Source organism: Dermacentor andersoni, chromosome 1, assembly GCF_023375885.2.
Source record: "Dermacentor andersoni chromosome 1, qqDerAnde1_hic_scaffold, whole genome shotgun sequence".
NCBI lineage: Eukaryota > Metazoa > Arthropoda > Arachnida > Ixodida > Ixodidae > Dermacentor > Dermacentor andersoni.
Genome location: NC_092814.1, coordinates 122,237,051 through 122,261,340, shown reverse-complemented (window position 1 = coordinate 122,261,340; position 24,290 = coordinate 122,237,051). Strand labels below are relative to the sequence as shown.

The 24,290-nt window shown below is 48.0% G+C and overlaps 1 protein-coding gene across 1 annotated transcript in view; it reads right to left on the bottom strand.

The window, feature by feature from the left end:
- Positions 1-24,290, bottom strand: part of LOC126544042 (sodium-dependent noradrenaline transporter-like) — a 187,519-nt gene that overhangs the window by 41,662 nt on the left and 121,567 nt on the right. Inside the window, exons 2-8 of the mRNA XM_050191232.3 lie at positions 19,762-20,064; positions 13,812-14,036; positions 10,251-10,382; positions 9,552-9,780; positions 1,861-1,999; positions 1,295-1,429; positions 439-542 (exon numbers count right to left, since the gene is read on the bottom strand). Coding sequence (XP_050047189.1) covers positions 439-542; positions 1,295-1,429; positions 1,861-1,999; positions 9,552-9,780; positions 10,251-10,382; positions 13,812-14,036; positions 19,762-20,002 — 1,205 coding nt within the window. The 5' untranslated portion in view covers positions 20,003-20,064. The remainder of the gene's footprint in view (positions 1-438; positions 543-1,294; positions 1,430-1,860; positions 2,000-9,551; positions 9,781-10,250; positions 10,383-13,811; positions 14,037-19,761; positions 20,065-24,290) is intronic.

Genomic DNA, 24,290 nt, shown 5'->3' with positions numbered 1-24,290 from the left:
CAATGAATTTGATCCCTAGTCCTTCAGAGGCCAGCCTAAGGAGTATACCAACAGAGAGACCTTTCTCGAACCGCTGTGAGCTCTGCGTGTCTTCGGAACCTTCCTCGAGCAAGTGACTGCTTAGACACGCTAGGAAACAAAAGAACATTGTCGGCCTAATGAACGCCACGCACCATGCGCGATAGCCCTGCCTCGCGAACTGGTTTCGCGAGGCGTTTTGCACTGGGAGCTCTGCTAATAAGGCGCCCCGTGGGCCCGCGATTGAGCGGCCGCTGATACCACGTCACGCCGCAGCGCGTCCACAGGGGACGCTGCGGGGGGGGGGAGCAAAAAATAAAAATAAAGGGTAGGAGTGAAGAAGAGTGGCGTTCTTCGGAGATGTAAATTCGCGCTGAGCACGTGACCGCAGTCGAGAAGCATGCGCGTGCGCGTATATACCTGTAGCAATTGTTGTGGAACGGGTTGTACGAGGCGTACGTGAGGTGAACGCCAAATCCGACTCCCACCGAGTAGAAGACCTGCACGGCGGCGTCCACCCACACCTGCGACGGAGAAAAAAGAGAAGGCACGTACACGCGGCCGTAAGCCGACAGCCACCGAGCGCTATCGCTTGCATCACGGCGATAACCCACGCCGTGTTTACAAACACGCGCGTATGTTGCGTGTCCGAGAAATGCCGCAAAGGGCGCATAGTCTGTAAATACGCGGGTGCCACGCGCGCTTTTACGCGGGCGACGGGCGTACTAAGGACTTCTTTCTGGGTGTGAAACGTTTTGCCATGAACCTCAGCCGCATGTCCACATGTCGCACATCTGTTTGAAGCCAGCATCGATAATTTTATTCACCGAGAGACACCCACAGGGTAAACGTGTGGGTATCTCTCGGTAACGCCTCGGATAAATCACGGAAAGAAGAAGCATGCACCTGGATATCGTGAAATGTGTACAGAAGGACCCGTTACTGGCTGGCTTTGAAAACCACCGTTGGTATAACTGACACCGCGTAACCACGTTCTGCGGAAGCAAAGTACTAGCGCCCAGCTTTAGGCTCACCTCTTATCGCACACTGGCCTTGTAACGTGTGTTCGTGTTACGACATCAGGTTGCCTCTCGTTTCATTTCATCGCAGCTTTGAGTAGCAGACGGCAGCTTCAGGTTTTATGCGGTGCGGCTATAGACGCCCGAAACTCTAATGAGCTGTCGAATGACATTCTTCTGCTCAACATTTTATGAATGGGCTGCAAATGCGGTGCCAAGAAAGGACGCCGAGGAAGCTAGTCCCGTGTTGGACGCACCTGCGTGTCCAGGAGCTTGTTGACATTTGGCTGCAAGTAGTATTGAACACCCTGGCCGGCACCCGGCAGCAGCACGCCACGCAGTAGAAGTAGAGTCAAGATGACGTAAGGAGCCGTGGCCGTCACCCAGACAACCTGCGTCACGCGCACAATGTAGTTTTCTCTGGACACACATAAGCACATGCGCCTGCCTACTCGACGACGTCAGACACATTCGCACGCGGATGGCAGCAAAAATAATTACTCAATTTTAAGAAAGCTTGCCTAGTACGAGACAGCGCTCCAACAATGGAAGGCGCACGGACGTCAGCCGGTAATGGTATTCAGCGACAACACAGCCAATGCTCCGGCCAATCGTAAGGCGCATTTAGGCGAATTTACGCGAACGTGCAGTCACACCATTGCCAATTGCCGTTTGTCGTGCGCCTTCGCTGTTCCTAAAGAGCTCAGTGCGCAGTCAGAACAAGGCTCGAACAGCAGCAGCGGCTACATGTGCCTGGAAAGTGCCGAGATCGCGCGCATCCGATACATGTACTGTAAGTAGCGTGGTGTAGCCCGTGGCCTACCTTTCCGGAAGAGCTGACCCCCTTGAAGAGCGCCAAGTAGAGGATGATGAAGACCAGGAAGACGCAGAGCAGCAGCTGCCACTTTGGACTGCCGAGGTCGTGCATGCCGGGGCTCGTGTGCAGCTCCAGCACCGCGCGGCTGTCAAAGGAAATACCGCGCGATGCGAACAGTGGCACCCACCACTCGGAAAGAAACAAATTCTTAGCTGAGGCAACCGTTTGTTGCTGCCCCTTAATGATCCCTGTGCCTTAACATACGCCGTTGAAGAGGTCCCGCCACCGGAATTTTTCAGATTTTTGAGCGACTCAACTTACGGTAGTTTCAGATACAGTAAACCTTCGGTTCACTTTCAACGTGTCTTAAGTACATAAGCTCGATTGTACCAGCGAAATCAGCATTTGCGCATTGCCCGGAGACAGATATTCGCTTTGTCTGAAAGCCTATGGGCCGGAATAATGTAACGATTCTATTACAATGGTCTTCCCTGTTACGTTTCGTCAGTAGTCCAAGCGGAGCTCCGCGCACATTATCACCTGTATCGGCAAACCATGAACGATGGATAAAAAGGAAGGAATAGAATCGAGCAAACAGAATTCTCACATTATAGCGGCTTTACATTCGTAAAGTCTCAGAAAAATTATGGCGTACTGTGGGCTCTAGAACACATATCAGCTAACCAGGGGCGGAACTTGCAATGCGTTTGATAGGCAAGAACCAATCGTCATTGGCTGGTGACTTGGCCCTCGCATTCTCGCCTACCTTTAGTAACCAGACCGTTAACAACGGCCAGTGATGTGTTGCTGTTGCGTGGTCATATTGCGAGCTCGTCCCATAACTGATTCCACACATGGCCGGTTCGTACCCCGGATTTCTGGACATTGCTCGTTCGATCAGCAGTCGAACTTCACTGCAATGCACCAGCAGAGTTTTGGTTTTGATCAAAACACTGATAACGCAGCAGGAAGTTACGCCTAAGTGCAATAAATGCGTAAGTCATTAGAAACGAGTACCCTTTCGACGTTGCCGACTGGAAGTTGTTGAAATTCGGTCAATATTTTCAAATATCAAATTTTAGAATGCTACCGATTGAGTTACGATGCTGTATTGCGGTGCAGTTCGACAGATGGCCGAAAGGACAATGTCCAGAATTTTGATACACGTTTACTGAAAATACAGTAGATGCACAATTTTTCTTTTCACTACAGAAGACGAGCTCGAAGGACGAGGATCTCATCATTATCACTAAGTTGTTTACGGTTAGTTTCGTTAATGCAGCAAGTGGGCGTAGACCTGTGTTTGTCTCCATTTTTTGTTCCTGTTTCGTGGAAATATTTTGCCTGGTTTTCTCTCTGTTTCTCTATATAAGCGTGCTTTACGCACATGTGCTGAAACCTAGCTAGTTGCTAGTTCTGAATGTTCTTGCGGTCACGCGCATATGTTCATCACCTTCTCGACTACAGTTAATGACTATGCTGCAAAACAGAGGCCGAAGCACAAATTAAGAACCACAAACTAAGGAAGACACAGGCTGACGGCTAACCGAAACACCTAAAAATAGAATAAAAAGTAAATAATAATAAAAAAATTAAGGAACGGTTGTGGCTTCTAAGGTCTTTCTGAAGAAAATCGAAATTATTGAGTATCCATTAAGATATCCGTGTATTCGTCAGATCTTGTATATATACAACGGAATTACAGGCGCCAATTTATTACACGCCATAACGTAGGGTAATGCGCCTGTGTTAGTGCGTGATAATTAATTTTATGACGTTGTGTGCATCTTAAACTACGTTTTACGTGTATCTGTGCCTGTGCGCCATGGTGCTTGTGCTACTTTCTGAAGTTGTGCATCAGAAGAACTTCAGTTTGGCCTATTTGGTGTGCTGCTGTTCCCGTCTTTATTTGCGGTCAATATGATATGAAGTTGTGCATCTGTGAGCTTCACAATGTTTATGTGATATGCATATTCGAATCTACATAAGTGAGATACATTCATGAGCGCTCTATCTATCCTGCAAACAACGTGACGAGTGCTGGCAGGCACCACTTTAACGCGCCTATGTTTCTTTCGAACTCACGCAATCAAGGAACAGAAGTACAGCTGTGAGCTCAATTTGAGGCCCGCGAGCGCTTCGTCCAAAGCATTCGAAGGCGCCGCGCTCTGACTGTTGATCTGTGCTACGACGCGCGAGCCCAACTGTCCGATATATGGGTGATGGCAGGGAAAGAGTTAGAATGAAAGTGTAACTAGCGGTGTCTAGTGAGTTCCACCCAAGGAGGAGCAGGGGCAAAACAAAGCCAAGCGAGGTGCGAAGTAGTGCTAGGTGGGCACAGAGTGCACGGGGCGATAGTAGCCATGGTAACCGCAGGGCTCCGTGTCCCGTAGGCGTCCGCGGGGTGCTTTCCGAAATCGCCCACGCCCCCTTACCGCGGGCAGGGGTCCACGGAGGCGTCAAGCGGAAGTGCCAGATAAAAGAGCGCACGTGGCCTCCTAGCGCGAAAATCTTTACGGCTCGAACAGACGGACCCTTTACGGTGGCCGCCTGTCAGGACCGCAGCTTGGTATCGCACTCCTCTGTTTGCGCAACGCAGCGCTTCTTAGCCCAACTCGGCCCCAAACTCCGTTCTAGCTTAGTGGGTGAGGCCAGGATTCTTTGCTCGAACTCGTTCGGTCGTTGCTTAAATGTATCTGCTCTTCGCACTTCCTTTTCCTGCATGCAGGTATCGCATGTTGCGAGCAGAGAGGCGTTCTTATATGTACACTCGCGCTCGATAGAAACGGGCGTGGGTCGACCGATTCCCGGGTTGCCGAAGTTCCTGCTTACCGAAGAAAAGTGAGAGTTATTTGCCGCTGAAAGTGTTCCCGTCGCGCTGCCATGTGTGCTTTTTGTATGTAAGATCGTTCCTTGCTTATCTGCCGTCGGTCCACGATCGGGTGTCAGCATCGGGGTTTCGGAGGCTGGTTCCCTCGCGCGCGTCGCGCTTTTCTCTTTCTTCGCTTTGGGACTCAGCTTTTGCTTCGTTCCCACCGTGGGCCGCGGTGGCGGCGGACTCGGTTCGGCAAGGTGGGAGACAAGGGCGCGGTCCTTCTTTGCGGGTCGCGGCTGCCGGTGTCAGCTGTCGGCGAAAGCGGGTAACAAGAGCGCAAGCCACCAGGGAGTTTGAAGTAATTGTCGCTGGCAGCGGGACATCCCCTTTGCTTTTTGCACCTTGGATAAATTGTTTATTTCCTTGGCGCGACAACGGGAAGGCGGGAGGTTGAAAAAGTGGCGAAGAGGAAAGCCGGATTCCGTTTTCTGTCTTTCTGTCTTTTTTATCTCGACATCAAATGTCTCGGCTTGGTAGTTGGTTTCTTGCGGACAAACAACCCATTAGGGATTAACGTGTAGAGAATCCGTTAGGCAGCAGCCTACAGGGTTGGTAAAAGCGATGGGTGATCGCAGTGTCCGCATTTCTGACACGTCAACATTCATAATTTTTGCCAAATGGCACCAGGTCTCAGAGAAAAAATAAAATAAATTAAAACCAAAGTAAAAACAAATTAACAAAGAAAGAAAGACCCACCGAAAAGACGGGTGAGTCCCTGCGTTCATATAAACAACGAAGTGAGACACGTAAATATCCCCGCATTATAATTTATACGAAATCTATCTCCGGATGTTTTGTTCGCACCTGCGAAGCCCCAGAAGCCGACTGCATAGTTGATGTCAGCGTGGGAAGGTTACACACTGGCAGTATTCACGTTAGATGCTTTCTCCTGACAAGGTGGAAACCTCACAGTTGGAACCTATGTCGTATGTCTCTAGCGAACTTCCAAAACAATACGCCGCACTTCCATCACTGCGGAGACACACATCTCTTCGCCACCACTTTCTAAACCAAAACCGAGAGTACTGAGCGAATCAAAGACGTGCATATAGAAGGGGTGCGTATACCCTGATTCCACACAGCAGGCGTTGTGGCATATCACACCATGGTCTGCTGGCGCTTGCCGTGAACAATAGGGCGCGCCATACCGTCGCTAAATATTTTTTCAACCTGTTGTGGGTGGTATTGTACAAATCTTCTCTCAAAACAACGCATGCAAGAAGACATGCACGGGGATTTGTGCTGTTTGCCCTTTTGTATTCGCTGGCCGCCTTCGCAAATAGCATAATCCTTTGCGATGATTGCCCGACGCCTTTTGTTACAAAGCACTCCAGCGTACGAAAGTATTTATATGGGCCCCTGGCCCATATAACAAAACCATTCACAAAAAGCCCTTAGGCTAGAATTGTTCGCAGGAGTAAATTCCGTTCAGTCCTGATGCTGGACATATCAATGAAAGGCGGACAACCAATGGCAAATAGCACTCACAAACAAAAATGTTCGTGAATTCGGTCCCTATTACGTAAGAGCGGTTTTTCATCGGCTGGCTTTCGGGCACCTGCCACTCATGATAATGTTAAGCGTGATAATGAGATGATCACGTAGCGATACAGTCACACGCGCACGGCACTTACGAGAAGTATTGTAAGTATGCACCCTGATTTCGGCACAGTATTAATTCTCGGAAATAAGGCTGCAAAAATGATGACAGTGTGACCTCCTCGTCCAAAATGCGTAGCTACGAGTGCCTTGACAACGCAATTTAAGTACGCTGGGACGAAGAAGACGAGACGGTTCGGTCCCATCTGCTTCTCACTCGCCTTTTCGTTTTAGAGCGATCAGAAAGCGAATTAATGTTCTATGAGCACGAGGGCCAGTATTCGCGAAAAGCTTTTACGCTAGAATTGTTCGTAAGAGAAATTTCCAGCCAATCCTGATGCTGGGCATACTATTAGCGAAGGGGGTCGGTCGATGGTAAAGAGCGCTTGCGAACGAAATCTTTGTGAATTCGGTCCCAGCGTTTCGTGCGAAAGTGAGCTTTGCCATTGGCCGACCCCCTTCGCTAATAATATGCCGAGCATCAGGATTAGCTGACTGTTACGAACAATTTTCTCTTACAAGCATAAGAACTTTCTGTGACTATGGGCCCAGGACCTGGTATTCACGACACAAAAACTAAAAAAAAAGCACGCTAATACCGTCAGGCAGAGCAGATGCTAGCCAATCCTGATGCTGGACATATTAGCGAAGAAGGCCGACAAAGGGCAAACAGCACTACGAACTGAAACCTTTGTGAGTTTGATCCATGGAAAGCCTTTTTTTCCTAAGTGCTGTTTGCCATTGGCCGGTGTTACGGTCTCTTTTTGTGGCCATGAATGGAACGAATGCCATACGCTTGAGACACGACGTGCCTAACCTTCACGCTCGTAAACATCAAAAGACTTGTCCTTCGGTGTGTGCGACGGGATTATGCACCAGTGCAAATCCTACTCTCCTCTGTGTTATGCTCACCGCCTCTACGCCAGGGAGTGGTTTCTCTCCGAATTCCTTTGCGTGGGCTGACCCGACGTGACCTACGTCCACCACCGTAGTCTACGCCAGGAAGTGGTATCTCTCCGTATTCATCTGTGTGAGTTGACCAGTGTGCTGACAAGGCCCTCTACCAGGGAGCAAGAGAGAATGAGGTTGCGCGGATGGTGTAGCGTATAAGAAGGGCAGCGAGGCGCCACGTGATCTTCTTTGCCCTTGCGTGCAGGAGCACGTACGACGAACGTATCTGTACTTTTTTGTTTTGGAGGAGGAGGAGGAAAAACTTTATTTGCTCTAATTGGTTAGAAATTAGCGGTGGCAGTTGTGGTCGGCCGTCTTCACGGTCTTATTCCCCATCTGCGCAGGGTCGACGCCCCTATTCCAGGGCACCACTGAGGGTGGCTACTCGGTGAGCGTGCCTTACTAGACCATGCTGGACTTTCGGGTCGCTGCTGGAGAGCACCCTCTCCCACTGCTCCGCACTCGGGTCTCTTATTTGAAGGAATTGTTGATTCTGAACGCATTCCCATGTAATGTGATATAAGGTGGGCTTGGCGCCGCACCAGGGGCAAATGTCTCTATACTGGGTGGGAAACATCTTGCTTAGTGTGTTTAGATTTGGGTATGTTCCTGTTTGCAGGCTCCTCCAAGAGAATGCTTCATGCTGATTTAGGAGGGTATTCGATTCGGACCCCCTTATAGTAAAATCAGGGTCGGTGCTTGTGGCCGCTCGGTTTATGCGCTCTCGAGCTGCCTTGTCCGCCCTTAGGTTCCCTTCTATTTCAGCGTGTCCCGGTACCCAGAAAATTGTATGCCTGACTGTTGTTAGCCCTGCAGGAGCGGAGGATGTGAAGCGCTCTGCGTCCTATTCTGCCGTTCATGTAATTTCGACACGTAGTTTGCGAGTCGGTGAGTATTGTTAAAGACCTTTCGGATCGGTAGCCCTCCACTGCCGCTAGAGCTACGGCTATTTCCTCAGCTTCCGTTACCGAGCAGTCCTTCATTGACACGCTGCTGATCTCTTTGTAGTCCTGGCTTATTACTATCGCAGCTGTCTTTACTATGTTTGTGCCTCTTTGCTTGGTGTATACTGCAGCATCTGTGTATACTGTTGTGTTTTTTGTGGCCAGGTACTTTTCGACGTATTTCGCCCTTGCGTCCCTTCGCGCCGTGTGCAGGTTTGGGTCCATGTTTTTGGGTAGGGGGCTAACAGTGTATGTTTTCCGATATTCATCAGGGATCCCCTCCGTTATTTGGGTTTCTTTGATTGATTCCGCGAAGCCTAGCCTTATTAGCAGTTCCCTACAGGTGATCTTACGGGTGAGCGCACCGCTCACCCGTAATGATGTATTAAACTTCTGTTATTTCTTTTTACATCACCTCGTCTTTCCTGCCGAACCCTCTTAGATTGTCAACCTTGTTCGAGCTCCAAGCAGACGCTGTTGAAGGTCGCCTAAACCCCGTCCCCGTAACAACTGGTGGCTGCCTTAACACCAGCCACTTTCGCTAATGATATGTACGACAGCGTGACCGGATGTCATATGACCTTACGAATAGTTTTAGCAGAATAACTTTTTTGGTGCATACTATCCTAGGGGCCTGGGGCCGAATGTACAAAGCTTTTCGTTCTTAAGTGTTGTTTTCCATTGACTGGATGCGTTCGTTAATAACATGCACAGCATCAGTATTGGCAGGAACTTTCTTTTACGAAAACTTCTGGAGCAGAACGTTTTGCGAATACGAGCCTTGATTCAGAAGGAGTTTTTTTCTCCGCAAAAAAAATGTGCGATTGGTAGATCATCGTAGCGAACATTGTGCTTTATCACGATCGACGGTTTCATGATCCTACGAAGCGCTGTAGCTCTAGAAGGACTTTGTGAATGCGCCCTTTCAAGGCCGAATTCACAAAGTTTTCTTTTTGTCGGCAAGAACTTGTTGCCATTGATCGGACGCCTTAACTGACACTATATTCGGTATTACGATTGGCCGGCACCCTTTCCTTAAGAAACGCTCCCTAGCGTTTGAACTGATTTTTGAATACGGGTCTGTTCTAACACTATAGACACTGTTCGTACGAGCAGGCGCCAGTCATTCGTGTTGTGCTACATGTTATTAGCGAAGGCGACCAGCCGATGGCAAACAGCACTTACGAGCCGCAAGCTTTTCTGAATTCAGCCCCTGACGCATGACACACGGGTGCGTTCGCGCTCACCTCGCGTATACACTGAATGGCGACGGGTGTCCCTGCGCGAGGGTGGTTCGCTATAGGCACGGGAAGTGCGAGCTCACTCACTTGAAGAACTCCAGCGCGGGCGAGGTGCGGTTGTCGGCGGCCGGCGCGTCCGTGTCGTTGTCCGCCAGGGTGCCGCTGTAGCAGCTGGGCGTGTTCCACGGATTGCCGCACTTGGACCACGGCAGCTCGGCCCGGAACGACGAGAACATGAAGTACAGCGCCCAGCCGATGATGACGTTGTAGTAGAAGGACACGTACCATGACACCAGCACTGAGCAGTAGCCCACGCCTGCGAGCGCACAGGTTCCCTTGCTCACCTGCTGTGCCTGACTGACAAATGGCTGCACTCGCAAGGAGTGCGAGCGGCAGCGCGCGCGTGCTGTGGAACTCTAATATCTCGAGGCTGTAAATTCTCCGTTCCGGCGATATCGCAAGCACCTATAAAAGAAGAACCGCGTGATCGTATTGCGAATTTATGGGCCGGAAGTGCGCGTCGCTGGAGGCGTATTTATCGGAATGCGCAGTACATGTCCCTATAGGGTCACGGTGCTGCAAGGTATCTCGATGACTTTGCGTTTTGACAACCATGGTTAGGATTAAAAGGAAGATTGATCCTTAAAGGTACGTGGTTTCACAGAAACGCTCGAGACTGGAAATAACAGCTGCACGTCCGAGATACGCCCTAAATGGATTCAAATCATGGGCAACTTCAAATTGAACAGAACAAGAAAAACTGCACCGCGAAACTGCCCGACTTGCCTTTGAAGAGGGGGCACAACTTCCAGACGCTTATGGGGCCTTGTCTGTTGTACTGCCCCAGAACGAGCTCCATGTAGAAGAGTGGCAGCGCTCCAAAGATCAGCATCAGCATATACGGTATCAGGAATACACCTGGGGACGTCAAGAAGAGAATAAAGAACGTACAGAGCAGGTGAATACTGCATACAAAAGCGAGAGCAATGTTCGCATTACCCTATCCCGTAGCCATGAACTGAAAAGGCTGAAAGGACACTCTAAAATTCAAATTAGGTTCGTTGCGTCTGTATTCCGTATGTTTGCACGCGCAGAGCTTGTTTAACCTGGAATCCAGTGAAGGCATGTGAGAGTAAATGCACAAAGCGCGTGAACCTCGACTCTGGCCGGCTCTGCCTATCAGAACGGAATGAAAACGCGTCCCAGAGGTTAGCCTAGCCCGGTGGCCTGTTTCTTTTTAGAGAAGCTTTCGTTTCAGTCAACGACCCGGAGAAGGCAGCCCACAAGAAGAGCATCTCAACCCCCCCCCCCCCCCCCTTTGAACCTTTATTTTTCGCTTTACAGAGCACGCCGATTTCGCGCGCGCCTCTTTAGGGCGTAAAATGTCACAACCTTTAGAGCACGTGCATTGTCCCGATCACATCAGGCCTGGACTTAAAAGAACGCCGACGTTCGTCGATCTGTCGCAACGAGGGCAACGATGCTGAGTTTTGCATTATAATTGATAGGTATAGAGCTTCACTAGAAGGTGCGCATTGTGTAGCGCGTCATTCGCGTGAAAATCAGTCCGGGTCGCGAGGCCGCATCGGTGGCACCTGGTGTTAAGTGGCTGAAAATTTCCTACCATTTCGTCCTTTCGAAACAGCCAAGCACGCTCCACTGCTGTTTATGGATCTGGGGCGCCGAGCGGCGCGTCCGTAAACGTGCTGCGCGGCGCGCGTCAGCGATTCTGCAAAGTGCGCTTCCCTTCATGGGTAACAGGGAATGCGTGCATACACCGCGCGGAAATTTGCATCGCGCGCAGCCATCGCAGCCTTTGGCAAGCGTTGCGGTGCAACAACCGATCCGCTTTTCCTTCTGCCGAGCCCTAATGAATCGGCGGCCAGAAGAGACCGTTTTGTTTTGACTCGCGAGAGACCCGCTTGCTGAACGCGCTTCACGTTTAAAGCCGTGTTCAGACTAGAGTCGCATCTGTCATAAATGTCTTAATTGTCGTATTTAACGTAACTGCTGGAACTTGGGTTACATCGCTAAAGATCTCCTATTGTTCGCATTCAGTACTTCGGTTAAATACGCTTTTTTGAGCGGCCTATCAGCGCCCCCGGACAACTGAGAAACGAAGTTTTCAATTTCAGCAAACGAGCGCTAGCAGAGGTGCTAGCAGAACCACAGGCGACTACGCAGCAGCGTCAAAGGACGTCGCCGGCACGCCGGTTTTCTAATCCAGGAATCTGAGGAGCGCGCAACCCCGGAGACCGGTAGATGCAAACCGAAACTCCTTCGCGCATTGGTGGCATCGTAAAAGTCGTATCTGTGCTTGTCGTAAAAGTAGCGGCTACTCCAGCATTAACGCTCAGGCTGGTTGCAAATGTTGCGCGCTTTTCGCTCAATGCGACAATAGTCTGAACAAACTAGTTGCGCTTTAAGTGTTTACGCTTACAATCCGTGCGAACGATCCGTATGAAGCGCACGTAGTCTGAACGCGGCTTAAGGCTATCTGCTACGATTGCGAATTTGTCAGTTTACATGACTGAACCACGATAGCCGATTCGCTTTCCAATTTTTTAGTGAATTTGAGTTTTTTTTTTTTTTTCGGCGGCCATGGCGACTTTAAGGGCGTCCTGGTGCTAAATTGGAGGTCGCACGAGTGGTACCGCACAGTAGAAGTCGCATTTGCGTAAGAGCTGCATAATTGCTGCAGTACCGTCATTTTGATGCACTTGAAAAGAATACAGTGCTGCGGAAAATATTTCGAAGCACTCCACTTTCTCCACTTTTGCTCAGCGTTCAAGAGTTAGCTATTGGGCGCAAGTTATCAATACTATAATATCATACTGTTATCTATTCTGACATCTCGTTCTCGCAATCACTATATTTATGGCGCACCTGACAGGTCATGTCCGAAGTCTCGATTTTATTTCTCAACATAGTATGTGAATACACCTAGTTTTGTAAGTTTTGAGCTACGTTTCATTCAGGCAGAACTCTGGAGTGTTGAAATGTCGCTTGCGAAGCAACAGGGTCCCCGCTTTATTCGGCATTTTTCTTTTTTTCATGAGATGCAGTAGCTGTTGCAATGCGTGGTGTTCTAACGCCAATGTTTGATGGGCGATATATATACTCTTGCTTGGAACTTCGGTCTCGTGTTGTACAGATATATAACGACAGCACAGGGTAAAGGCCAGGGGGTAATCGAGTAATGCTCAATTACTTAAAAGCACAGCTCTCTTTGAGTATAGGCGGTGTATATTCTTATAACGCTATAGTTTTTTGCTCCTTTGGTCTTGCTCAGGCACAGTGCTCAAAAATTAAAGCGCGAACAATTTCGATACTACTTCAATGCGTTATCTTGTTTCTAGTTTCACTTGTACTTGTAACAGCTAGTGGCTTAATTCAGACTCCGAAGCGTGCACTTGGGATTACTCCATGAAGTTTTCATGTAAGCATGCTTGAAATTGAAAACGAGCTAATGAGCGAATTAAACGTCACAATTTCATTTAATTACGCGTAAAAAGCGTTCGCTTCTATCCGCGTTTGACGTTTTGAGAAGTTTACTAAATTATAGGCTGTTAATCTCGGCCCGGATTCGGCTGTTCCATACTTTGCTCAATGCCACAGGCAATGTCCTATGCACAAAAGGAAGCTAATTTGATGATTAAATTAAGCGTAACAGCATTCATGCTGTGTGTGATTCAATCAATATGTACGTATTACAAGAGACTCTCCTTCCGGACCATTGCCAAGCCAACGCTTTCTTTTCCTACTTAAGGCAATGGCTTCTTAAAGTAAGCGAAAACGACAGCTCTAGTTGAACTAGTAACTTAGCACAATAAAAACCACAGAGACAAGAAAGTCACGCTCTGCGTAATGGGCCATGACACCATGCACGATCTTGTGTGGAGCATTCCTGGCAGTACCATTCATGAGTTGTTCTCGTTCATTCGCAGCAGCTTACTAAGGGCCGAGTTATGTTAAGACAAGCAGTTGTTCATCGATGAAGCAATGTCATGGTTGCTGGTTGGACAAATTTGTACATCCTCAATTAAACGAAGGGCCGGTATAACGTAAGCATTCTTTTCCATCGAGTCTAATTTTTTTTATCATCTGCCGTTCACGAACGACCGATCGCAGACAACAATGTTGGCGGGGCGCCGCTCGTACCATTTACGAAGTGCGAAAATGATTAGCGTTGGAATAGAATGGTTACATTGTGTCGGCCCAACGAAGAAACAAGCCCGCGCGCGCAACACCACTACGCAACAAGCGAGAAACGGCGCTGCGCGTGCTCGCACCGTTCGCTTCCTTCTCGCTTCGCGAAGAAAATGGCCGACGAGCGGGTGCTCTCACCTCCGCCGTTTCTGTAGCAGAGGTAGGGAAACCTCCAGACATTGGCCAGGTCGACGGCGAAGCCAATGATGGAGAGCAGGAAGTCGGCTTTGCTCTTCCACGTGGGGCGCTCCCCGGCCGCCTTGGCATCGAGCGGCTCGCCGGCCACAGGCACAGTCGAGGCCACACCGTCGGCCAGAATCACAGCCGTCTGACCTTCGGCGGCGCTCAGGTGGTCCACGTACTCTGCGTATGCCCACGTGCGCCATCATTCATGTCCCGCTGCGGGCGCACGTCTCTGAAGCGTGACTTCTCGCTCTTAAGGCGCGGGGAAAATGCGGCGGCATTGATACTGACTGTCTGCGAACACGCCACCTCTGGCGAATCCTTCAACGTCCGGTCCAGCTGCTGCGAAAGTGTGGTAAGAGACGACGACTTCCTACCGCAAGCAGTTACTTTAAACGGTATATTTTTCGTGAGCTCGATCCTCGGTGATTTTGTTCCGCATTGACATTCTAGTAAAATTCGCTGACATCAGATTTTGGCCTGCTACGCTTCAAATATTGGTCCATCAAACTGCTCCTGTGACCAATTTCACCCGAATTGTAGTCTATTCGGCAAAGTCTTACAAGTTAGATCGCTTAATAGAACAAAATATACCGGAACAGCGTTGATTTTAGTGAGAGGAGGGACTGTACAGTCGACTGTCTAACGCCAGTGGATTGGCCTTAGTTGAAGGACAGGACACAAATCATGCTACACGGCACGTGTCCCCACTCACACTCCCTTCGTTTACTAGCCTGCCACCTGAGCAGTGTCCGTCAATGTTTCCGCAACCGTTGAACAGGTATTTGTTTCTGTACCACCGAACAGTGCCCCCTGAACGAAACAATCTCGGCCCATATTCACAAAAAATGAATGTACAGGATGTCCCAACTATCGTGTACGAAGATTCAAAAACATGCAAATGCCACGTAGCTGGACAGAACCAAGGCAACGCTGTTTGCCGTCGCTCGCAGATACTCAGATTATGTATTGCATTCCGCCTAATTGGATAATTAGTCTTGATTAATTAGTTGCCTTCTCAAATATTATAATTAGATGAAAAGCGTCAATGAGAAAATTCTGGAGCAACATGAAAAACTCCTGACACAGAGAGAGAGACAAACGGGATGGGAAAGGCAGAGAGGTTAACCGGGTGGTTTTGGCTCTGGTTTCTACCCTGCACTGGCGGATGTGCAAGGACAAATGAGAGATGGAAAAGAACAGCGAAGATAAAAGGCAAAGTAACGGGGGAAAAGATGTAGGGAAGGTCATGAACGTCCATGAGAATTACAGTCTCCCTGATAAGCCACTCGATCGTAAAAATTTCAAGAGTGTCTGCACTGTCTTGTGGCAGCTTTCTGTTGCTCAATACGGGCTGCATAAAGGTGTTTTTCCGAGGGTGAAAGGAGCCAGCGAATACACGCCAAATGGCCGCGCGACTGGCCACTCGAGGCATTAGCGAAGGTGGCCGGTCGACAGCAAAGAGCGCCTAACGAAGGAGGACACGTATTCTCGAGAAAGCATTTACGCTATAATTGTCCGTAAGAACGAATTCCAGCCAATCCTGACGCTGGACATATCATTAGCGAAGAAGGACGGTCAGTCGAAAAACACACGAAAAAAAACTTCGTGAATTCGGCCCGAGAGGCTTGGTGCATTCGGCCCCTCCGCCCGACCGTGTGGTCCCTCTGGCTGAATTCACAAAACGTACCGTTCGTATGTGCTGGTTGCCACTTACTGGTCACTTTCACTATTATTATATCCTGCATCAGGATTGGCTAGCATTTGCTCTTACAAATAATTACGCCATGCATGCCTGTACGCTTTTATTTAGCTTTACAGCAGTTTATTTATTTATTTATTTATTTATTTATTTATTTATTTATTTATTTATTTATTTATTTATTTATTTATTTATTTATACATACTGCAGCGCAATTTGCGCTATAGCAGGAGTGGGTTAAGAAAAGGTACAGAAAATACAACGGAATATACAGCGGTAAACACAAGTGAACACTTTTAAAGAGCACTGATGAAAGGCAAATACACAAATAAACACAAGCGAACATTTTTACAAAAGAGCACTGACGAAAGAAAAATACACAATAAGTTATACAAATGGATGCCAGGCATGGGTGAGCACGATTATGCATCTGGGATGGCGGTTGCAAAAATTTGGGATGAGCATGAGCGAATGGACCCAGGTAATGAATTCCAGTCTTCGATTGAGCGGGGAAAAAAGCTGAATTTGAACATATTAGTACGTGCGTAGTAGGGTATCAAGTTTAGGTCATGATGTCTTCTCGTTGATGATCCCGGCGTGAAGTTAATGTAATCATCATTTGAGAGCCTAACTAAACAATTGACAATACAATGCAAGAATTTTAATGATTCGACGCGGTGACGAGAAGAGAGTGTGTTTAGGTTCAAGGAAGAAAGTGTTGAAGAGGGCGAAAAGTCGCGATCGTAGCGATGACATATAAATCGCACAGCTTTTTCTGTATTGTTTCTAGTTTATTAATCTCTAACTGCTTATGCGGGCCCAAACTACAGATGCATAATCAAGAACAGGGCGGATTAGAGATTTATACATTAGTAACTTTGTGTCTTTAGGAGATCGGGTTAGCGTTCGCCTCAAGTAACCTAATTTTTTTAGTGCTTTACTGCATATGTAATCAATGTGTTTGGACCATGACATGTTATGCGTAAAAATGACACCAAGATACTTATACTCAGAAACCTTATCTACAGCACGGCCATTGAACGAGTAACTGAAAAGGGAGGGGGAAGATTTGTTGCAGAAAGACATCAGAACGGTTTTATTGAAATTAATGTTCATTTGCCAAGTGTTACACAAATCGCAAAACCTAGAAAACGACTCTTGAAGGCGATAATGATCATTAGAAGATTTAATCACTTCATATAGAACGCAGTCATCAGCATAGAGACGGATGTTAGAAGAGCAGTGAAATGGTAAATCGTTTATGTATAATAAAAAAAGAAGTGGCCCAAGGACGGAGCCTTGGGGCACACCTGATGTCACATCAACAGTAGCGGAGTCAGTCGAACTGTAAGAGACGAAATGGGAGCGAAATGAGAGAAAGCTTAAAATCCAGTTAACTAAATGAGGATTATTCAGTACAGCATTAAGTTTAGCAATAAGTTTAGAATGTAAAACGGTGTCAAATGCCTTCGAGAAATCTATAAAAATGGCATCAACCTGGTTGCCTACATCAAGGTTCAATGAAATGTCATGCGTGAACTCAACTAGCTGTGTTAACGTGCTAAAACCGCGCCTAAACCCATGTTGCATGTTAGACAGCAAATTATTTGATTCCAGAAAGAGCGTGATGTGCTTATGAATGATGTGTTCCAGCATTTTGCATGACTGTGACGTCAGGGAAATTGGTCTGTAGTTCGACAAACACTGCTTATCTCCAGATTTATAAAGAGGGAGCACTTTGGCTAACTTCCATGAAGAAGGTACAGTAGAGGATGATAAGGACTTTCTGAATATGACTGACAGATATTTTGATGACCACAACGAATAACGAACAAGGAACGCGTTGTGTATCCCGTCCGGACCGGTGCATTTCTTAAGATCTAGGTTTAATATAAGGTTGAGGATGCCTTCGCAGTTTATCTCAACGTCACTGATTGCTTTAGAAGAAACTATATTGGTAAGTGTCGGGATAAAGTTGTTATCGGAAACAAACACGGATTGGAAATACTTGTTGAAAGCATCGGATATCACCGCCGGGTCGTTGATGACGTCATTATCTATTCTGAAAGAAGTGGATGAAGCATCGCGAGGTAAAATAGACGACCAAAATTTTCGTGGGTTAGTTCTTAACAAATTGTGCAGGCGAACGCGAAAAAAGAAATCCTTGGCAATTTGCAACTTAAGATTGAGTTCTTTCTTTGCCTTAACAAATCTAATCCACGCCATGGGATCAGTGCCTCTTCTGGAACGCCTTAACCTTCGAACGCGACGGGACAAATGCAAGATATCACGAGTCATCCATGGAATGTTAGAATTTCTTTTCTTAGTTTTAATGGGCACAAAACGTTCGATACATGATTTGACAAGACGCTCAAAGTAATTAGCAAGGCAGTTGACGCCCTGGTTGTCTGCAAGTGCACTAAACGTATCGAAATGATGAGATAAGACATCAGTAATGGAGTCGTCCGCACGAGTAAAATCAGGGAAACTAGTAAACGTGTAGGGGGATTTAGAAATTGGACAGGAGAGTGACACTAAAACGCCTTTATGGTCTGAAATACCATCAATTACCTCGCAAGAAAAGTTACGTTCGGCTAGGTTAGCGCTTAAAAAAACTAAGTCAAGGACGGAATTTAATCTGGTTGCACTAGGAACAACCTGGGTGAGACCAAAGGAGAAGGAAATGTTTATTAGTTCTTTACAAATAGCTGTGTCGCGACCGACAGCAGACAATGATGGCCAGTGGATGCCAGGGGCGTTGAAGTCACCCATACAGATAAAGCTCGACGAAGCAATGTTGATCTCGCTCATGAAATTTGCAACAGCATGAAGAACATCAAGAGTAGAGCCGGGGGGACGATATATAACACTAATCACAATACACCGGTTATGAAGGTAAATTTTACACCACACGGATTCTGTTTCTGGAGGAGAAGGCAAGACTGAGAATCGTAGATCCGACCGGATAAGCAGTGCCACGCCACCACCAGTACCGCAAATCCTGTCTAAGCGCACGGCAAGAAAACCGGGTGGAGTGAACTCAGATTCGTAAATACCATTGTGCAGCCAAGTCTCTGTGATGCCGATAACATGGGGGGAATGAATAGATATAAGGGACAATAAATCAGGAATTTTTTTAACAATACTAGTTATGCCGCGTGGCAACCCAAGCGAAAAAAGATACAAGAAAAAGAAGGCAATTATACCGTGACAGATTTTTAGTGAACATGAGGGTTCGGCCCGTATTCACAGAAAGTTTTTACGCTAGTAAGAACTTTCTGTGAATGTGTCGCATGCGGTTGGGTGACGCATTTACAAAGTCCTATTCATTGCTGATAGGAATGGCCAACAGTGCGTCGTGCAATTTATGCGGGTGCGATGAGACTCTAGAGCACCTTCTGTGTCACTGCCCATCCTCTGACACTCAACGGCGTACCTTACAAGCGAAACTTAAGCTGCTAGATAATAGAGCGCTCTCAGATGAAAAGATCCTTCGACCATGGCCTATGCATACTTGCATGCAAAAGGCCACAAAAGCCTTTCTGCGCTTCTTGAAGGACACTGGATTGTATGAACGCGTGGGACAGTGCAGAGTCCTCTGCGACGGACTGTGGGTGACTTACCATTTTCTTTTTTCTCCCTACCTCTTCCCCCTCCCCAAGCCAACCGGGAACGTCCTCTGTTAACCTCCCTACATTTGCCTCTTAGTTTCTCTGTCTACTGTTGTCCTATACGCTAGAAAAGCTCATAAGAACAAAACAGTCCAATAGTTACAGCGAGCATATTATTAGCGAAGGCCGCCGACCAATCAGAAGAAGTCCTTAATAACAAGAACTTTGTGAATTTGCCCACTCGTCCATCTACCGTTCTCTGGCAGCCAAGCAGACTGATTATGTGATTTGTAGGTGTGCTTCACACAAGCAAGAGTTGTTTGTGATAAGAATTCTTCCTGGTGCCAGAAAGTGGTGTTTCATGAGGCCTGCTCATAGCAACGCCTTGTAGAACTGGACCCGTATTTAGAAAGAAGTGCTTACACTAGAAGTGTTCGCGAGAGAAACTGTGACTCAATCGTGACCTTGGACGTAATAGTATAGAATGCGGTCGCGGCCAATGGCAAATAGCGCTCACGAAAGAAAGGCCATATGAGTACGGGTACTGCTACCACGCTCGTGCTCACTCGCCCCGCAATGAACCGTGGCTCACCTGAGGACAGGGGCGTGCTGGTCGAGGAACAATATCCGTCGTCCCGGATGGCCGAGTGGCGCAGCTTGCGCACTTTGTTCTTCTCGAAGAACACGGGGCTGTCCTTAGACGGCGCCGGCGAGCGCGGCCCGGGGCTGCTCCGGTGCTGCGGCGACCGCGGGCTGGCCTCGTCTGCCGCCGGCAGCAGCGGCTCGGCGGCCGGCTGCGGCTTGGCGGCCGCCACGCTGTTGTTGGCCGGCATCGTGGGTGGCTCCCGCTCAATGGGCACCGCTCGGCACCACCGCTGTCCGGAGACCCGCCAAGCTGCGAAGCAAACAGCCCTCTTCTAAATCTCGGGTGCGAAAGGCTGCCTTACAATAAACAAAGGGGGGGGACCTGGAAGCGAGTGCTCCATAACGCGCAACAACGAATAAAAATTTCCGCGCACAAGAGGGCTGCACTGTACTGTTCAATACAGCAGTTGTACTTTGAGCTTTTTGCATACCTGGTCCTTTCCCTCTGTGCTGCCGTCTTACTGCACAGGCCTTCCCATTACGATGATAGGTGGTGCTGTATTTCGGTGCCGGACTTGCTTTCGATGTCATCACGACGTGAGAATTTTTTACCTTTATTTGCAGAGTTTAGTCAACAGACCTCAGGATACCTTAATCAACACGTACGCAAGGTTTTCCTCATGCACATCTATGGCACCAACTACGAGAGCTATTCGATGAAAACTTTCACCAACTTTTGTTTTCGTACATTCTGTTCATCGACTGGATGATAATCGCTTCTAACGGAGACGCAACTTATAGACTGCGCCTGGCCTGCAACACGCGAATCAAGGTTGTTTACATACGTAAGCGGACTGAGGTGTCTCGTACATAGTCATAAATCGAGGCACCGTGGCGTACTCACATACCAAGCTTTTTTGGACATAATCTTCGCTCAATAAACATACTGCCGTAAATTGAGACGCTGTACTATACCCATTAACACACGGAATTAGTCAGCCCTGTTAATTTTAATCTGGCCAACCTGAATGATTAGGCACCAGGGGGATTACACAAGTCATTAAGGCTGTATTTGCAAAGAGCGATTTGTAAGCCGCAATTAAACCCATGACAAACACCTCACAGAAGAGGTTCTTTTTGTGAAGTAACATTAAATACGGCAACATGCCTCCACTGAATAAGTTCACAGAACCCCCGCATAACAGTTCTGCAAGTGCTGTACTAATTGGTAAAGAGAGAGAGAGAGAGAGGGGAGAGAGAGAGAGAGAAGAAAGGGGAAAGGCAGGGAGGTTAACTAGATGGAGAGATCTGGTTTGCTACCCTACGCTGGGGAGACAGAGGGAGGTAAAGTGATAGCAAAGTAGATATAAAGAAAGAACGGAGCATAGACATACAATCGCAGTCGGTCACTGTCACCGCATACCGTCACCGCACAGCGCAGTAGCACTTGCAGCACTATAAACATCTGTTCAGGCTACAGCCACTTGTCCAATTCTGTTGCCCTTAAAAACTGCAACAGTAATTGGTAAAGTTTTCGTCGGGACTAGCATTACTTGGATACAGCGCTGCAGCGATTTACGCGACACACAATAGGAACGCGAACACGAAGCCCATTCTCGTTCGTGCTCGGGTTTCTACTGGGTGTCTCGTAAATCTTTACATCGCTGTTTCCGAATAACTGTAATTATTTGAGCGTTACAAAGTATTGAATAACATAACAAAATTAATGTGTCATAGAAAAAAAACACAATGAAGTGCGTTCATTGAAAAAAGCGTGGAAAGAAATACTGGCAATAAACGACATCACTACACAACGAGGAAACAATTTATTCGCTGTTGTCCGAAAACTGCGATGGCGTAGCTGATACCAATTTTTCTAGGAAATGCCTCATCGCATGTCATATACAGAGTCTCTCTCTCCCTCTTTTCAATCTTCTCCCTTAATCCTCATGAATGTGTCACAACACGGGTAGTCGTCGTCTCGGTCTGTGATGTCTGCATGCAACCCGCCCCGAAACGTATATACCGCAATGCATATGCGGCAAAACATATGGCGGCGCCATGATGAGCATACCATGCCGCAGACACGTGTACATACACGGCTGAATAAATGGCTGAAAACGGCGTCCAGCCGGGCGGTAACAAATGGACGTTTTGCGTCATTTGCGAATCGCGTGGCAGAGCTTCCGTGCAAATTGGACATTGGTTTTTCGAGGCATAACAAGAAGGCAAAGCAAAAGCGGGCAAGGACGAAAGAAGAGCCGTCAAAATGCTCTTACAGCCCGAAAAACACAAGAGCAAAAGAAACGCGCACGGAGTGACGGAAAATGTTGGAATTAAGCTCCTGCGAACAGAAGCGTAACAAAGAGGACGATATATAGCGAACGGGAAAGGAGGGGGGAGGGGGAGGGGAGGGGGGAGGGCATACACATTGCCGCAGGAGCGGTGCTTCTGCGGAGAGACAGGGGAAGAGAACAGAGAGAAACAAAGAAGAGAACGAAACCGTAGAAAGGAGGATTGAGATTTTTCGGGGCCCTTATGCATCGTTTACGGAGTGCCGTAATCGTTGTCGGCAGATAATGATCCGAAGAGAGTCCAGCGCTTCTACGCCTGGCGCCCTAAATCTTGGTCAGCGAGAGCGCTCCAGCTGTGATCCCGCAGGTTGTTCCCCCTTGATTGTCTTTCGCGCTGTGCGGCGCCGGCGATTATTTGAGCGCCTCTTCGGGCGCCGCGGGGGCCAAGAAATATGACACCCGTCGGGGAAATGTTAACGAGCGAGTGGCCTTGCGGCGGCGGTGCCGATTGGCCGCGCTGGTCCGGGGCCTGACCAGAAATCAATAGTTTTCCAGAACGTGAGTCCAGAAAATAAAGTGGGCGCCAATCTGACCGGCAGGTGGCAAGCTCCCTTGAGCCGTAAAGCGTGACATTATTATTTTACCCTGCGTTATGGTATAAATCTATAGCACCGGAGCGTACATCGCTATTTCGCTAGATAGCAGCGCTGGCCGAACGGGTTTAGTCAAAGAGCCGCGAAAGAAGAACCATTTCGTCGATGAGCAGCACCACAAGTGGGCGTCGCATACGTTGTTATCACCGGATCTTGGACTAATGGAGAAGAATAAGTGAATTCGAGGGGCTCGATATTTTGTTGGTCACTAATACCGTACCAAGAAAGAGACAACAAGGTCAGGGAAAGCATAACAGAAATGATTTGTCTTGCATAACAGAAATGTAGGAAAGTTTGAGTAATGGGAAGTGGAAGTGAACGAAAAGAAACTACTTGCCGTTGGTAGGAGCCGAGCCCACATCTTCCGCATTACACGTGCGGTGCTTTATTGGCCTGGTCCTTAGCTCATGCACTACGTAACTCTTGCGGTTGAAAGAATGTCTCACATCTGCCGCTTTTGCCGTAAGGGGCGGTGGCTAACAATACCAGGGCTAATTTTGTGCGCATGTGCAAATAGCCAAGTGGGCGGGGGTAATGGCACCGCTGTCCTTAAATGGTAAAGCACCGCACGCGTAATGCGCAAGATGCGGGTCCAGTTCCCACTGGCGGGAAGTTCTCTTTTCGTCTACTTCCCTTTTATTGCTACCATTTCTATTAGGCATAAGAAATAATTTCCTCTGTGCTTTCTCCGGCTTCGTTGTCTGTTTCTTTGCATGGTTGTAGCTATTGAACTGTAGTATTTCGAATTTCCTTCGTCGTTATTTCTGATTGTCCTTCTTGTATGCGGAGGAAGGCCGGCGCGTAGTCTTCATGAATCACTGATACCTAATAATATGCAATGTCCCCAGTACCCCAAAGAGCCAGTGTGGTATTACAGTGGTCTTGTAGGGGGCTGATACTAAGTGAAGGGTTCCGCGACGCCGCACATAAAAGAAGCCGAGTAGAGTACGGGTTCTGCGCACGCTAGACTTGTACGTAACGAGTAACATGTAATTGATTACTTGTAGTCAATTACATTTCTCGGTAATCTTGTAATTTAACAAATATTTTGTTTACTCGGTAACACTCGCTCAAGTTCAAAAACATTTTTGCAGCAACCACTTACATGTAACCGGTTACTTTATTGATGGGACAAGCTACAGCAAAAGACGCAATTCGGCCCCTGGGGCCGCATTTACAAAGAACTGCTTTCGTAAGGGCTCCTTCCCATTGGCCGGCCGCCTTCGCTAGTAATATGCCTTGTATCTAATTGGCTGAAATTTCATCTTACGAACAATTTTAGCGTAAGAATGTTTCGTGAATTCGGGCCCATGATTTAGAGAAAAGGAAAGAGAAAAGTAGAAGGCAGGGAGGTTAACCAGAATAACGTCCGGTTGGCTACCCTACACCGGGGGAATGGGAAAGGGGAAAACAAAGATCACAGGGAGAGAGAGCAGGGAAAGAAAGAAGGAAATCGCGGCGAGTTCGCTGACGCGTGTGGTCTTACAGAAATCGCGTTAATAGTCACAGATGGTCGCACAAACCCGTCGTCCTTAAGAAACACAAAAGCGCCTTCACCGCTTTATGGGCCGACGGGCGATGGGGGCGGT